This window comes from Paralichthys olivaceus, chromosome 17 (assembly GCF_024713975.1).
Source record: "Paralichthys olivaceus isolate ysfri-2021 chromosome 17, ASM2471397v2, whole genome shotgun sequence".
Lineage (NCBI taxonomy): Eukaryota > Metazoa > Chordata > Actinopteri > Pleuronectiformes > Paralichthyidae > Paralichthys > Paralichthys olivaceus.
Genome location: NC_091109.1, coordinates 15,099,701 through 15,113,388, shown reverse-complemented (window position 1 = coordinate 15,113,388; position 13,688 = coordinate 15,099,701). Strand labels below are relative to the sequence as shown.

Sequence of the window (13,688 nt, the reverse complement as noted above, 5' to 3'; positions counted from 1 at the left end):
TGATCCCCCTGCGTGGAGGTGCATGAATATTTCTTAAGACACACCAGCTTGACGTGCCTCGCCCTGCGGTTTACCTGTAAAACACCTGTGTTGATGTGGCACTAGTGGATTGTTCGATCTCCACCTGACTCAGGGTGCAGCTTGTGAGATTTCAGAAAAGAGTGTGTGTGTGAAAGCACATTGGTTACAGCATTGTATCCACTGACCTGTTATTTTTGTTGGGTGTCTGTCTTTGGGCAGCCTCCCTGTATTGCTCTTTCCCTGTGTTTCTCTTTTTTTTTCTCAGAAGCTCCTGGCGGCAGCAATTTATCATCGTAGCATATTGTTCACAGTCTCTGAGCTGTTGCTAGGCTAGTATCCCTATATAGCTGATAGTAAACAAGAAGGTACTATTTCGTGATACTACCCAGCCGTGCCCCCTAGCACGTATGGCAAGTAGACCATCAGACTTTCATCCCAGAGTTTTAGGTTAAATTCCCTGTTGAGACATTGCAGAGCCCCGTCAGTGACAGCCTTTTATTTATAGGCACGTGCTATTAATATGAGTCTTACTGACTAACTCACGCAGCCCTTAACCCAGGCTCCCTCGTCTGCATGCTGAAGTGTCCTGGGGCAAGATACTGAACCCCACATTGCCTCTTCTCATTGAGATTTTGCCACACATAGATGCACTGTATGAATTTGTGTGTGAATGGCTGAATGCAAAACTGTATTGTAAAGCTCTTTGAGTGGTCATCAAGACCAGAAAAACATAAATACAGACCATTACATTTACAGATCAGCTCGTCTTGAAGAGAGTAACAGAGAGAGACAGTATTGAGATGATAGACAATGCTCCATTTCATTGTAACATTGGTCTCTGAGTACAGATACTATCTCTTCAGGAACTTAGGCTGCTGTGAGACATGTGTTGATCCAACTATTACCTGGTTTCACACCAACATAGATAAACTATAGGGTGTGGCCGGGTAAGCAGGTGTGTTGAAAATATTTTCCTCCTGCTGTCAAGGTATAGGGTTTCCCATATATGAGTGTTAGATTGTTAGAGATTCCACCTCAGCACCAGATTTCTGCCCTGTGTTGTTAGTCTGTAGTTTGGATAAAAGTTTATGGGAAATTAAAGATTTTTTTGTTTAGACTCATGTTACATTTCCATCATTTAAGTTGACCAAAGTTGTCTTATGTACTTGATAGGTTGTAGTGAGAGGAGGAACAGTCTATTGGATTCATCTTTTGTGGTTCAAAGGTTAAAGCACTGTGTTTGAGTTCAGAATAATGACACTTTGTTTTTGATACAGATAGATGCTTTCAGCCCTGGACAAGTGCTCTATCAATCAAAACTGTGTTTCATTTTAGTTAGTGTTTGAAAAATTATTTTTTGCCATCCACAGCCGATTCTCAAGTAATATAAGTATTTATAGTTTTGCCATGTAGGTGATCCCTTATTTTTCCCGTTTGGCAACACAAGGTTCTTATGGACTAACTTGTATAAGAGAATTTGCCTTCCACTTGGGTTCCTTATTTCCCCCACATATTGAGAGAGACGAATCAACAAAGTGAAAGTGTCATCTCAATTTTAAGAAACCCATCTATTAAAGGTCCAGTGTGTAAGATTTAGGTGAAAGGGATCTATTGGCAGAAATTTAATGTAGAATAATCCTCATGATGTTTTCACTAGTTCATTTCATCTAAATTGTATGAATTGTAGTTTTCTTTACCCCAGAAAAGGCCCTTTATATTTAAATATTTGAATATTTACATTGAGGGGGTCCTCTCTCGGAGGCTGCCATGTTTTTTACATTAGTCCAGACTGGACAAACTAAACACCTTTTGAGTTTTTATGACAATTAAAGGCTACTACAGGTTCTTTTTCATGTTTGGAAGGGGAGGGTGAGGTGAGGGGTGTTCAGCTGCAGCATGCAATTTCTTAACTAGGGTGAGGTTATTGATTGGAGTTTCTTCATTATTTTTCCTTTTTTTTCAAACATTGAATTGATATTTATAGACAATAATTGATATTATTTTTGATATCAAACATAGTATACAGGGTAAGGTACTTTCGTTGACTGTATATTTAGTTTTACGTTTCATGCTGTCACTTTATCTTAATTCAATTTCCCACGCAGTCTTTTCAATGACTCGTATTACATTACTAATAAAGTGCATTTAATTTACGTCACATATGTAGCTCATCCACCACCAGTGTGCTACTGTTCTTGAACATCTGCTGGGTAAAGATATAGTAGAATTCTGTTTTCGCATTTTATTGTAGACCTCACTTTTTTATCTTCTCAGGCAAATATTGACACAAATGCTAAATGTCCAGCCGATTTCATATTAGATAAAAACAAGAGTAGCAGTTATCAATCATGTTTTTCCTAAGAAAGAATATCTTGAGGAAGCCTAATAGTGACAGTGTTTCTTTTTCTGTTTGCAGGCTTCTCTCTCACAGAGGTCCAGAAGAAACAGGCCATGTTGAATGCCTGTAAAAGCCATCCAGCTGGAAAACCCAAAGGTATGAACCCAGGGGTTCAGCGAGCTTTTATCAGCCGATGATATTTCACTTATGCATTTTATAAATAATTACATTTTCTGTTCTCCTCAGCGGTGACCAGGCCCTACTATGACTTCCTTCTGCGACAGAAACACCCCTCCCTCCCCACAGCTTTGCCCCAGCAGCAGGTCTTCATGTTGGCCGAGCCCAAGCGCAAAGCCTCCACCTTTTGGCACAACATTGGGAGATTGACACCCTTCAAGAAGTAAAAAAAAAAAGATGACAGAAATGGAAAGCTGTGGAGAAAGAAAAAGAGGAGGAGAAAGAGAAGAGCTCTCTGCTCGTGCCTGAACAGACCCTTTTTAATTCCTCCTCCTTCATTTCCGAGCGTTAACATTGCCCTAATTGATATACTGATTTATTGTATAGTTAAGGATGATTATGATGATGGGGAGATTATTTTTGAAAGCACTTTATAGGTTGGTTAACAATCAAACTTGAGAATGGTCTCCTGGAGACACTGAGTCAAACAGGGAGCATGGACTCTTGCTTAACTTGCTACTATACCTTCAGTCAAGCGCAAACTGGTACTAATACTACTACTGTACTGCTGCGAGCGAGCGTGGGACTCCTGACTGTGCTGCCTCTGTGAAGATGTTGCCTGTCGACAAATCCATGTCGTTCATTTCCACTGTTCTTATGTTTTATGATTTGACAGATGCCAACTGTTCGCAGTGCCAGATGATTTGTTTTGTATTTGTTTGTTCTATGTCTGCTTATGAAAAAAAGGGAAAACGAGGAAGGAGATAAAGTTTCTTGTGCTTTTTTCTGTGCAAATATATAGTTTTGGGATCATTTCAGCTGGGTTTTGAAGTGTTTTGTGATCTCCATCCACCGGGATATCTTTCTGTATTTCTCTGGTGCATTTGTGGTATTGAGCAAACAATTTATAAAAATAAAAAACATAAATGCAGCCCAAAGAAGATTCAACTCATTACAGATAAGGAGCTTTTTTATTCAAACAAACAGCAGCAACCCACACTTTCCAGCAACACACATTCCTCGAGTCTGATCCTCGACTCTTCCTCATACCTACCATGTCAATGAAAGTAAACAACCTATTCTTTCTTTTTTAATTTTTTTTAAGTGCCATTTGAAGTGTGCCATGGATGACTTACAATGACATGCATGGATGTGATGAAAACTACTGTGAAGTTTATTTTTTGTATCTTTGAAGAATCCAGCTATATTTAACCAGATTCAGGAAACTGATATTGTGCTACTAGGCTGACAGCATCTCTCTCTCTCTCTCTCTCTCACATTTACACACAAACAGACAGTTATGTATCTACCTGTACTTCTGATATCCAGTATCCCTGCTCTGTGTATCTGGTCTCCGGTATAATCTCTTTTCAAATCAATGCAGCCCAGTAATATGACTCTGTAAGTGCATTCAGTGAAATGTACTCCTCTCACCTTTATGTTCCAATGTTTTAGCTTCTGACAATATGGAATATTAAACATTCCTAAGCTGACAAATGTGGCTGTGAACTGAAGTAATTATTTATTCTTGATATTCTTTTTTGTTAATTGTTTATGGTAATGAAACAAAAAATGACAAATGTGACACCACGAAAGCTTTTCTGCAGAATAACAGATTTCACCAAGATGCCAGTGTTTTGCCCGAGGCAGATCAAGCCGCCGACCTTCTGAAGGGGGTATAAATCACACCAAACTAAAGTTTCAGCATTTTTCAATATACCTGGGGAACCTGGGGGTTTTAATTAGTCATGTGTAGTCCGTGTGTGATTGTACTACAAGGTAAGGGAGGTGTGGGAGTCAAGTGGTATAAATATATTACTAACAAGCCAAATTTGGTTCATGATATGGGCCATGCAAATATATCATCATATTCAATGGTCAATTCAGAATTCAGAGTGGATATGAGTATTTGACATAAAGCAAACTTTTATTCATTATCATTAGTATTGTTAGTTATTGCAATTTGTTTATGTCTTTTGCATTGACTAAGTGCTGGGCATGCATGGGCGCAAGGTGGGTAAATGAAATAGGGATTACACACCTAAATGTCCTCCGAATAATTTAAATAATATATCCAAAAGTAGGTAGAGATGTGACTTTACACACCTCTGTTTTAAAACAATGGCAGTAAATATTCAGTAAAAATATAACGTTTTCTTTTGTGCTGTCTGTCAAAAGAGGCAACTTTGATTCACTGTAAATTTGAAAAGAAAAAAACCCTGACAGCCTGTGTCAGTTTTAGGCGAACGACTGAGGGATCGCAGCAGTTTGTTGTGACAAACACATTTCTTCGCTCATGATGTGGAGCCGACTTGAGATCTTGAAACATACCTGAGAAGTAGGTCAGTGGGAGGAGGCTTGACAAGTCTTTGATTTGAGTTTCATTTGCTCCCTGGGATGTAGGTGGTCATCCACTGATCATTATGATTATTATTACTGCTGATGGACAAATATTTTATTGCTCATGGGTAAAACTATATAAAACCTTTTCACTTTGCTAGTTTTTCTCCAACAGTCAAATTCATAATATGGATGTGCAGTTACAGAAGTAGATGAACAAAAACCTATTTCTAATCTTGTGCAAAGCTACAGTTTCCTGATCTATTTAAGAATGAAAAGCAATGCATTCCCCAGTGTTCCCCGTGTGTACCTCAATACAGCAATGCTAACTTTTTAATACTGTAATACCACTTCCTCTTAATAATGTCATCATGACGTAATTTTAACCATATGATGATGAATGATTGGCTAATCTAAATAAACTGTAGATTGTGTCTCTTATCATTTCGGTTGCAAAAGTACATGGAGTCACAATATGATGTAATTTTCTGACATCATAAACGACCACATAATTCATACCATAAGACTATGAATTACTTGTAGATCTACTTGAGCTTTAATTCCTACATTACACAGAAATACCTGGAAAATACATTGTTCACTTTTTTAAAATTTCTTCACGACTTAATCAAATTATTTCATATGATAGGCAATCATTCTCTGATCGTGCAACAGATTTACACTTTATTCTTTGTGAAAATTTTGTCTTTCGGAATATATTTAATATATTTTTCTTAAACGTGACGTTTGAGTGATCAGCTACAAAAATTCACCATCTCAAGATGACCCTCCTGAGTAATATTACCACCAAGTCTGTTGAGAATCCATCTACCCATACCTATTTTGTAAATACACATTCACAAAATTAAATCAAAATGAAACCCAGTTTACCCACAGTGCCAGTAATGCCATTCAATCATAACTGATTCAATGTTTTTATTTTAAGCTCTTAGAAATCCACATTTCGGCACATGCACATTATTTGTGATGAAGTCGTAAGAAAGATTTCATTCTAATGACTCTTCCATATATTGGTGTTTCATCTCTGCACAGTCCATCACACATGCAATTTTATCTGAAAGTTTTCTTCTACATCTTGTCTTAACTTTCTCATCTCCCCTTAACTGCCATTTCCTAATAGCATTACATTTTGACACCATTTGAGATTGTTTGCTGCATCTGTTGTATTTGTTTCCTTTTATCTCAAAAATCAATTATTTGCAAGATGAAGTTGGTTTTTGGAACATTTCTCCTGCTTGACTAAGCAGCAGGGACTGCAAACTAATAGGTAATAGCACAGCTATTACAATGCACATGAACTAAACAAATTTCAACGCATTTGGTGGTACATATTACAGTAATACACATATTACTGACACACATTCAAGTGTGGAGGAAACTAGATAACAACAAAATGTTTTCCTCTGTCCATGAGCAGCACTGTGCACATTTAGATGAGTCAGCTTATGTGTGTTTCCATGCACGGGTGCTTACTTTTGCCATCTGCGCATTTGGGCATATTGAGCAGCATAAGACTGTCTGCTGGTGTGCTGAGCCTCCTCCAATTCTGATTCATACATCTCATCTTCTTCTTCTTCTTCATCATCCTCCTCTTCCTCCTCCAGTTCCTCTTCCTCCATGCCTCTTTGACGTTGTAAGGTACTACGAGACTGCAAATGAAAAGGGTCAGGTTCCATGAGTAAAGTTTGGACAGCATCTTAAAGTTTGATTTGCTATGTTTCCACAGAAATATCAGGTCTCACCCTCCTGGCTGGTTCTGTGAAGTTGTTGAGTTGTTGCCTGCTGTTTAGGCCTTTAGTGAGAGCCTGCTTTGGTCTGAGGCTTTGGCCTTTGGGGAAGGCCGCAGGAGGACTTGGGTAGCGGCTCATGAGGGGAAAAGAGTGGCTGCTCAGAGGGGTATCCAGATGCCCAGCCAGAGAATCAGACATCATGAGCCGTCCACTAAACAGCTGTGGAAACAGGAAGACAGTCACATGCTTCCTCCAAAAAACACAGGCACAGTATCCAAATTGTATTTTTCCCTCACCATCAGGTAACCTAACAATCCACAAAATAACAAACTGCATTCACACCATCTAACACATAATCACGTTATAGTAATAATAAGTCAATATGTGGCCATATACATCTAATTACAAATAAGCAGATGCAGAGCAATGCTGTGGCATTGAGAGGTTTATACATGACCACTCTCTTTGAGCTTGGTTTTTGGTCTCCACCACCTCCTGAGAAAAACTGCCAGCACTTAGTGTCTTCAAGTTTGCTCATCGTGGAAACACACAATTCTCAATATTATTCAAAGGTTAACACTACTATAGTTGTTTTCAGACATGACCTGTGGAAGATGTCTGGAGGACTGGGTCTGTCTCCTGAGTTTGCCTTTCACACATGCACAACTCTGGAGAATCTGCAGATTTCAGAGCATGTCTGAAAGCAGCTAATGGAAAGTGCAGTGAGATAATGTTTTTTGTTATTTGATGCTATAAAACAAAACTGAACTGAATTAAATTCTACTACTATATTCACCACCTGCTATCTGACTGAGTCTGTCTGTGGTAAGCACACATTAGTATGTAATACCTCCAGATCCTTTTGAACATTCATGGCCTCTAGGTTCTGGTTTGTGTGTGTATAGACCTCCAGTGCTTTAGCATGGAACAGCATCTCCACCGTGATGAAGTCTGTGAATATCCTCTGCCAAAAAAACAAAGCAATGTCGTCAAACACTGATCCTTTTGGATGTACATCTGGGATGTACAGTTTGTGTGCGTGCGTGCATGGGAGACAGAGACCAACTTTGATATCCTCCAGTTTCTGCCTCTGGAAGTCTGTGATGGTCTCCTCTACTTGTCTGATGCTGCGCTGAGCATTGTTTGAAGCCTTCTGAGCATTTACTTCAGCCTGTGGATTAAAATAAATTGCAGTAACAACCTTTTACCTCACGTCTCTATGAGGTGCTGAAAGGCCCATAAATGTGATGATTATCATGAAATCATTACCTGGGACTGAGCGCAGTTGTCAAGGAAATATTGTCAAAAGTAATTCGCCATGTTAATCATCATCAATAATCATTTTAAAACGTTCAGATCTATGTGTGAAATTAATCTTATATTGTATGTTGCACATTGTTTGTTAGGAAAATATCCATAGGTAGAACATTGGTTTTCAAATAACTCAATACAAATTGTATTATGAGTATTTCTTTTAATCGACTACATTCATGTAGCAGCTGAAAAACAACCAGGCAGACTATAGCAATGCCTGCTTTAAAATTGCCTGTTTTCTTGGCCTTTGTTAATGCTCCAGAGCCTCAGAATTAGTCCTTGTCATAATTGAGTCCTCCTCAAACTGTTGTACAATATACTGTCACTTTGTTATTGTCTATGTGCTGGATGTTGTCTGCAAAGCTTTGAAGTTTGAAAAATTTGTTTTTATCATATCCGATTTATCTGCAATTTTTAAACTCAGTGTTCAATTATTTACCAGATTTTTTTCCCACATTGCTTGTGGCTATTTCAGAAATCTAGTAAGCAGGCCACACAATCTTCACGTCCAAGGTCACAACTTTTCAAAATAAAATATCTGTAATCCTGCTCAGTATGCTAAAAATTACAGAAAAAAAAGGTTGAATGTTGTGCTTTTACTGTGAAGATTAATTGCCAAACAGAGGGTGGCTGATATTGAAAGTATTGCCTCAAATTGACCACTGCACTTCCACATACAGACAGACGTGTGTCGACCAAGCTGTTCTTTGGTTGATCTACCACAACATTATTTTACAGTTTTGTGATAATATTTTATGTTTGGAAAAATAGTTTTTATTCCACACTGTCTGACAGTGTCAGATACTAGGTAGGTACAAGGTATCAAAATTATGTTTTAGCTTGCACCATCTCTTCATCAAAGCTAAGTGAAGTTTATACTATGTGGTGTTGTGGCTATATTGAACTGAAATATACTAAATATCTAGTGCATCATTTTGAGCATATTCCTTAAATATTCAGTCATTTTGGGAGCTTCAGTGTATCCTATTTGATGGCCCGTTATGAGTTCATCACATTATGGAGGTGTTGTAAGTCAATAAAATAAATGTTGCATGAATCCATGGTGATAAATCCAATTATTGAAATTGGTATGTGAAGGATACAATGCTCTGTCGATCTGCTGGGTTCCTCAGACGGATTTTCTCCAGCTTCTGCAGCTCCTTCAGCTCTCTGTTCAGATCAGTGTTGAACTTCTTCAGATCAGCCTGGATGGAAGATACAGTGTCACCTTACACGGCATACAAAGCAAAGGCCATAAGAAATCACAGATTGTTTGATCAAACTTGGAAGGCTGGACTTTGGAATTGAGTGTATTGCCAGAGAGGGCAGTAAAGGCTGATATACTGTTTGACTGAGCCCTACTAAACTTAATTTGTCTCACAAGGACCTGTAGAGGTCATATTAATAACAGAAAAACACACTGTAGTGCTAAAAAACTCTCACATCAAAGCAGGTCAACTTTATTTATATAAGCACTTTAAAAAGAACATGAAGTTTAGTGCTAGTACAATGATAGAAACTAAATCTGTGGGAAAAAACACAGATTAATTTAAAAAAAAGTTAAATTAAAGGGTTACACACTATGACTATGACAACTGTTTAAATCCCATTTCAACTTTTGAAACCAGATGACATTACTGAACTGAACCAAATCTTAGGCAGGCCAGTGGCAGAGCTGAAAATACAATGGCAGTTATGAAAGGCATGTCACATGAATTTTTTTAATTAGAATCTGACTGGTCTAAATGATAAGGAAAGGAGCTTCAGTGCCTCCTAACTTATCTCATTCAGCATTGGAAATATCGGACCTTTGTGAAAGGACAAGAGAAAATGTCGCCCCACAATTCTTTGCAGCAGCATACAACCTCGCACTTGCAACTGGACCGATCCATTTAAATAAAAGACAGGACAGTTAAATTATCGTCATGACATGATCCAGAACTGAATCCTCACATGATCATCCTAGCTCCTGATTTCTTCTCTGTCATCTGTCCAGGTCAACAACAAATATATCGAACTAATATGTTCATTTCAAAATATCATCATCATAACTAAACACACATATGTCATTATGAACCCCAGATTGTGGAATGCACACAAAAACCTTTGTACCTATGTAACCTATGTAAGCTTTTCTCCACGTATATATTCCTCACATTATCATATTACTTCATCATTTCAGGCCTTTTGGTTTTATTTTAATTTTCAAGTGATTAAATCTCTTTTGTTGTTTCTTCCTGGGAGTAGGATTAAATGTTCCCTTTGTATACAATGAAAACATCTTTTCTTAGGATGTGCCTCCCGTTTTGGACAGGAAACTTTATTATAGCTGCAGCGCACAGAGTACAGTGCATTTCCAGCATATACATAAAGTTGTTTTAACCAAAACAAAAAGGTTGAGTGTAAGTGGAGTCGGATGTTCTCCTAACTCCTTAAGGCTTCTCCTTCACATCTTTCCTTGACCTTGTGACCTATTCAATCGGTGTCAAGGAATAATGGTTAGGAAAGGAGATTATCTTGAATTTCCAAACACACCCTAGCTGTCAAAGTGCACTGCTCAAAATAATTAAGGGAATACTTAATCGTCACAGTATAACACCAAGCCATTTAAACTTCATTTAGGAAGCACAAGTGATAATGCAATACATCATGTGCAATATTTTTGATAAATGTATGACTGGACGACTGTATGAATGTATGATTGCTATTAGTTTAGGTTTTTCTCATTCCTTTTTATAGCATAGTGTATTTAAATACTTTACTTTTTTTTTTTTTTCTTACAGACCTTTTATCTATTTATGTTCACTTTTTTACCTGCACTGAAAAGACTGCACCTTCATTTTGTGTACAATGCCACATTGTTACAATGACAATAAAAGATTTCAGATTCTGATAATGAATCAGTTTCACCTGCTTTGGTAAAAATGAAAGTGACAACAGGTGCAACGGAGAGGCAAAATCAAGACAACCCTCAAAAATGGTTTTACATGACAGCTGCTCTCTCTTTATCCTTCCTGACTGATTCTTCTCTAGTGTTGTGTTCTGCTAGTGTCCTTGTCACTACTGGTAGCATGAGGCGGTACCTGCAGCCCAATCAGGTTGCACAGGTAGTCCAGCTCCTCCAGGAAGGCCAACCATACGTGCAGTCACAAGAAGGTTTGCTGTGTCTCCCAGCACAGTCTCAAGAGCATGGAGGAGATACCAGGAGATCGACTGTTACACAAGGAGAGCTGGACAGAGCTGTAGAAGGGCATCAACCCAGCAGCAGGACCAGTATCTGCTCCTTTGTGCGAGGAGGAACAGGAGGAGCACTGCCAGAGCTCTATGACCTCCAGCAGACTACAGAAGTGCATGTTTCTGACCAAACTGTCAGATCTGCAAGTTTGATCAGCCCGTTATTTAATTTTTTTACTTTTAATTAACGAAACATTGGTCAAAGGTAAAACTTATTTACTTAAAGCAGGTTGATTTACTTGAATTAACCATACTCAAACCAGGTCACATGAGATTTTAAATCTAAATATAATACAAAATCTATATTAATTATATTAAAAGGCTTATAATAAGACAAATTAAAAATACGGTCAGTGGCTTTTGACTATATTTCTAAGAGCCTCGGGAGGTATCAAGCATGTGATTGGTACGCAAGCTACACAAATGAGGTTTGTATTCTGCCGAAGTATTTCCCTTTTTTAATTGTATTATTTCTGTATTGAGTGTTGTAAGTATTTACTTTCCAATCATGATATTGCTATACATAGTCCCAAAATCGCTGTTGGAAAAGGGAAAGTCTCCAAACTCACCCTTTTAATTTTCACTATGTCTCCATATGCTTTCAGAGGAGCAAGAACTCTTGTCTCCAGTCTCTCCACCTTCGATGATAAAATATTTATTACAAAGGAAACATTATGTTAAAGAGTTTGATGAAATATAACACTGATGCATGGATAACTGCAGTGTTCCTGACCTGAGCTTGCCTGTAGTCCTGGACCATGGCTAAATCTTCTGCCAGGTTTTTCAGGCCGATCTGGAGCTCTGGGCCCTCTGTGCTGGAGAAGTCGTACAGCTGAGCCACCAGCAGGTCGGCCTTGTCTCTGAGCTTGGCTGTCTTCCTGGTGTAGGAGCCCAGCAGGTAGCAGATCTCACCCAGGTACTTCTCAGCATGTTTCACTGTCTGCTCCATGCTCTTCACCTGGATGTCCCGGCTTCGGGAAATCAGTATGAAAAAAAACAATTTAGTGGCGTTTGCATGAGAGAAAACTAACTGTTGCCATTCGGACCAAAGCTCCCCACCCGTTTCATATCCAATGTGATGGTCTCATCGAATCATTTGAAACATACAAGTACAAACTCCTACCTGGAGAAGAGACTGGTCATGTTTGTTCTGTTGTCGTCTCTGCGGCTCCTCTGCTCTGTTGTTTGCCTTAGCTGGTTCTCACCTGCACCAGGTAACAGGAGATTGTTGCCATGGAAACGGCAACAACAGATGGTGACTCATAGCAGTGAGAGTGGTGTAAGTGATGCTCTTTGCCACATGATGGCAGCACTGTATTATTATGACTCTCCACATATCATTCTTTGTGTATGGTATTCAAGAGGTGAAAGATGACACATGACGGTGTAACTTTGATTATTGTCTTGCTAACTACCACAGGGGAGCTCAGGCTCCATTTTTTTTAGTCCTCAGTTGTCCAGTGCTGGTGAGTTCACCTGTAGGTTGGGCCTCTAGTTCATTCTGAAAGGCTTCTCATCACAGTTGTAACCAGTGGTTATCTGAGTTACTTTAATCTTTTCAAAGAAGTCTGGTCATTGTCTCCTGACCTCTCCCATTAACAGTGTTTCCAACTGCTGCTCACTTTTCTTAATAAGACTAGTGTGTGTGAAAATCAGTTAGGTGAAGCTTCCGACCTGTATATGCATTTCTCTGCTGCTACATAGTGAAGCTCTGGATCACTGGAGTGACTGGATCATTTAAAAAATAAGCAGGTTTACTTCTAATCAGTGACTCCAAGTCATCCAAGCAGCAATGCCTCCGCTTGCTGGTGGTTTGCAAGTACTACAAACAATTGAATCTAACAAAGAAAGACCCATCCATTTTTTGGTTGAATACAACACATATATGACATATTTTCTCCCATTTTTCTAATGTATTTCTCTTTGTCTGAATTTTATTTAGTCAAACAGTCAAAAAGTCAATTACCGGTTATCTAGGCCTTTTTGTTTGTTTTTATTTAAGGCATTCCTGAATTCAGTCTGCTAGAAGCCGTGTGGCTCGAATAGATTCCATTACCCTTTGTGGGTAATGTGCTCTGGGAACAACTTAATAATTGTGGATAATGGATGAAAACTGAACTTGGAAAAATAAGCCATGTATTAGTGAAATCAAGACATATGAAAACATTATAATTAAGTTTAGTGGCTATTTCATTCAGAGCAACACAACTTAAAGTAAAGATAATATATATTTAATTTTGTCTCATTAGAATTCATCCGGCTGAATAAAATAACACATCCCCTATTTATCCAGCTGTTATAAAACCAAGTCTTAATCTTCTGTTAGAAAATTTAGTTGGTAGTTGCTGTTTCCAAATAGTTTTTCATATCAACATACTTGAAATGAGGGATGGTTAAGTTTGGAAGAAAAGCATGAATTCTAATGTGGAGATATGTACGAAATTGAAGCGCTTGAATCTTTTACAATAATGGTGTTTCACTGCCAACGTTTGATGAATACAGCAGTAAACTCA

General features: G+C 38.4%; 3 protein-coding genes across 9 annotated transcripts in view; 1 reads left to right on the top strand and 2 right to left on the bottom strand.

The window, feature by feature from the left end:
• arhgef4 (Rho guanine nucleotide exchange factor (GEF) 4) overlaps positions 1-4,033 on the top strand; it is a 113,416-nt gene extending 109,383 nt beyond the window's left edge. For all 6 annotated transcript variants that reach the window (XM_069512003.1, XM_069512000.1, XM_069512002.1 and 3 more), the window contains 2 exons: positions 2,438-2,515; positions 2,606-4,033. In XM_069512003.1, the coding sequence (XP_069368104.1) occupies positions 2,438-2,515; positions 2,606-2,763 (236 nt within the window). In that variant the 3' untranslated portion in view covers positions 2,764-4,033. The remainder of the gene's footprint in view (positions 1-2,437; positions 2,516-2,605) is intronic.
• Positions 3,782-7,819, bottom strand: LOC109642203 (CBY1-interacting BAR domain-containing protein 1-like). The gene is made up of 4 exons (XM_020106889.2): positions 7,694-7,819; positions 7,478-7,591; positions 6,640-6,846; positions 3,782-6,546 (listed from the first exon to the last, which is right to left on the bottom strand). Exons 2-4 carry the CDS (start codon positions 7,559-7,561, stop codon positions 6,367-6,369), a joined length of 471 nt encoding a protein of 156 aa, XP_019962448.2. The 5' UTR covers positions 7,562-7,591; positions 7,694-7,819; the 3' UTR covers positions 3,782-6,366.
• Positions 7,820-8,854: 1,035 nt separating this feature from the next.
• Positions 8,855-13,622, bottom strand: LOC138405221 (CBY1-interacting BAR domain-containing protein 2-like). Of its 2 annotated transcripts, XM_069512009.1 has the most exons (4): positions 12,299-13,622; positions 11,909-12,146; positions 11,745-11,813; positions 8,924-9,146 (listed from the first exon to the last, which is right to left on the bottom strand). In XM_069512009.1, the coding sequence occupies exons 1-4, from the start codon at positions 12,316-12,318 to the stop codon at positions 9,018-9,020; spliced, it is 456 nt and encodes a 151-aa protein (XP_069368110.1). In that variant the 5' UTR covers positions 12,319-13,622; the 3' UTR covers positions 8,924-9,017. The 2 variants fall into 2 exon arrangements, with proteins under 2 accessions (XP_069368111.1, XP_069368110.1); XM_069512010.1 differs by lacking the exon at positions 11,745-11,813 and having other exon boundaries at positions 8,855-9,146.
• Positions 13,623-13,688: the final 66 nt, after the last annotated feature.

Excerpts from the sequence above, each read along its gene's own strand:
- LOC109642203 (XM_020106889.2), bottom strand. The coding sequence starts at position 7,561 with ATGCTGTTCCATGCTAAAGCACTGGAGGTCTATACACACACAAACCAG. Across the intron at positions 6,847-7,477 it reads ATGTTCAAAAGGATCTGGAG|CTGTTTAGTGGACGGCTCAT; the intron begins GTATTACATACT and ends CTGTTTCCACAG. Across the intron at positions 6,547-6,639 it reads TCACAGAACCAGCCAGGAGG|TCTCGTAGTACCTTACAACG; the intron begins GTGAGACCTGAT and ends TTTCATTTGCAG.
- LOC138405221 (XM_069512009.1), bottom strand. The coding sequence starts at position 12,318 with ATGACCAGTCTCTTCTCCAG. Across the intron at positions 12,147-12,298 it reads ATGACCAGTCTCTTCTCCAG|CCGGGACATCCAGGTGAAGA; the intron begins GTAGGAGTTTGT and ends GATTTCCCGAAG. Across the intron at positions 9,147-11,744 it reads ACATAGTGAAAATTAAAAGG|GCTGATCTGAAGAAGTTCAA; the intron begins GTGAGTTTGGAG and ends TCTTCCATCCAG.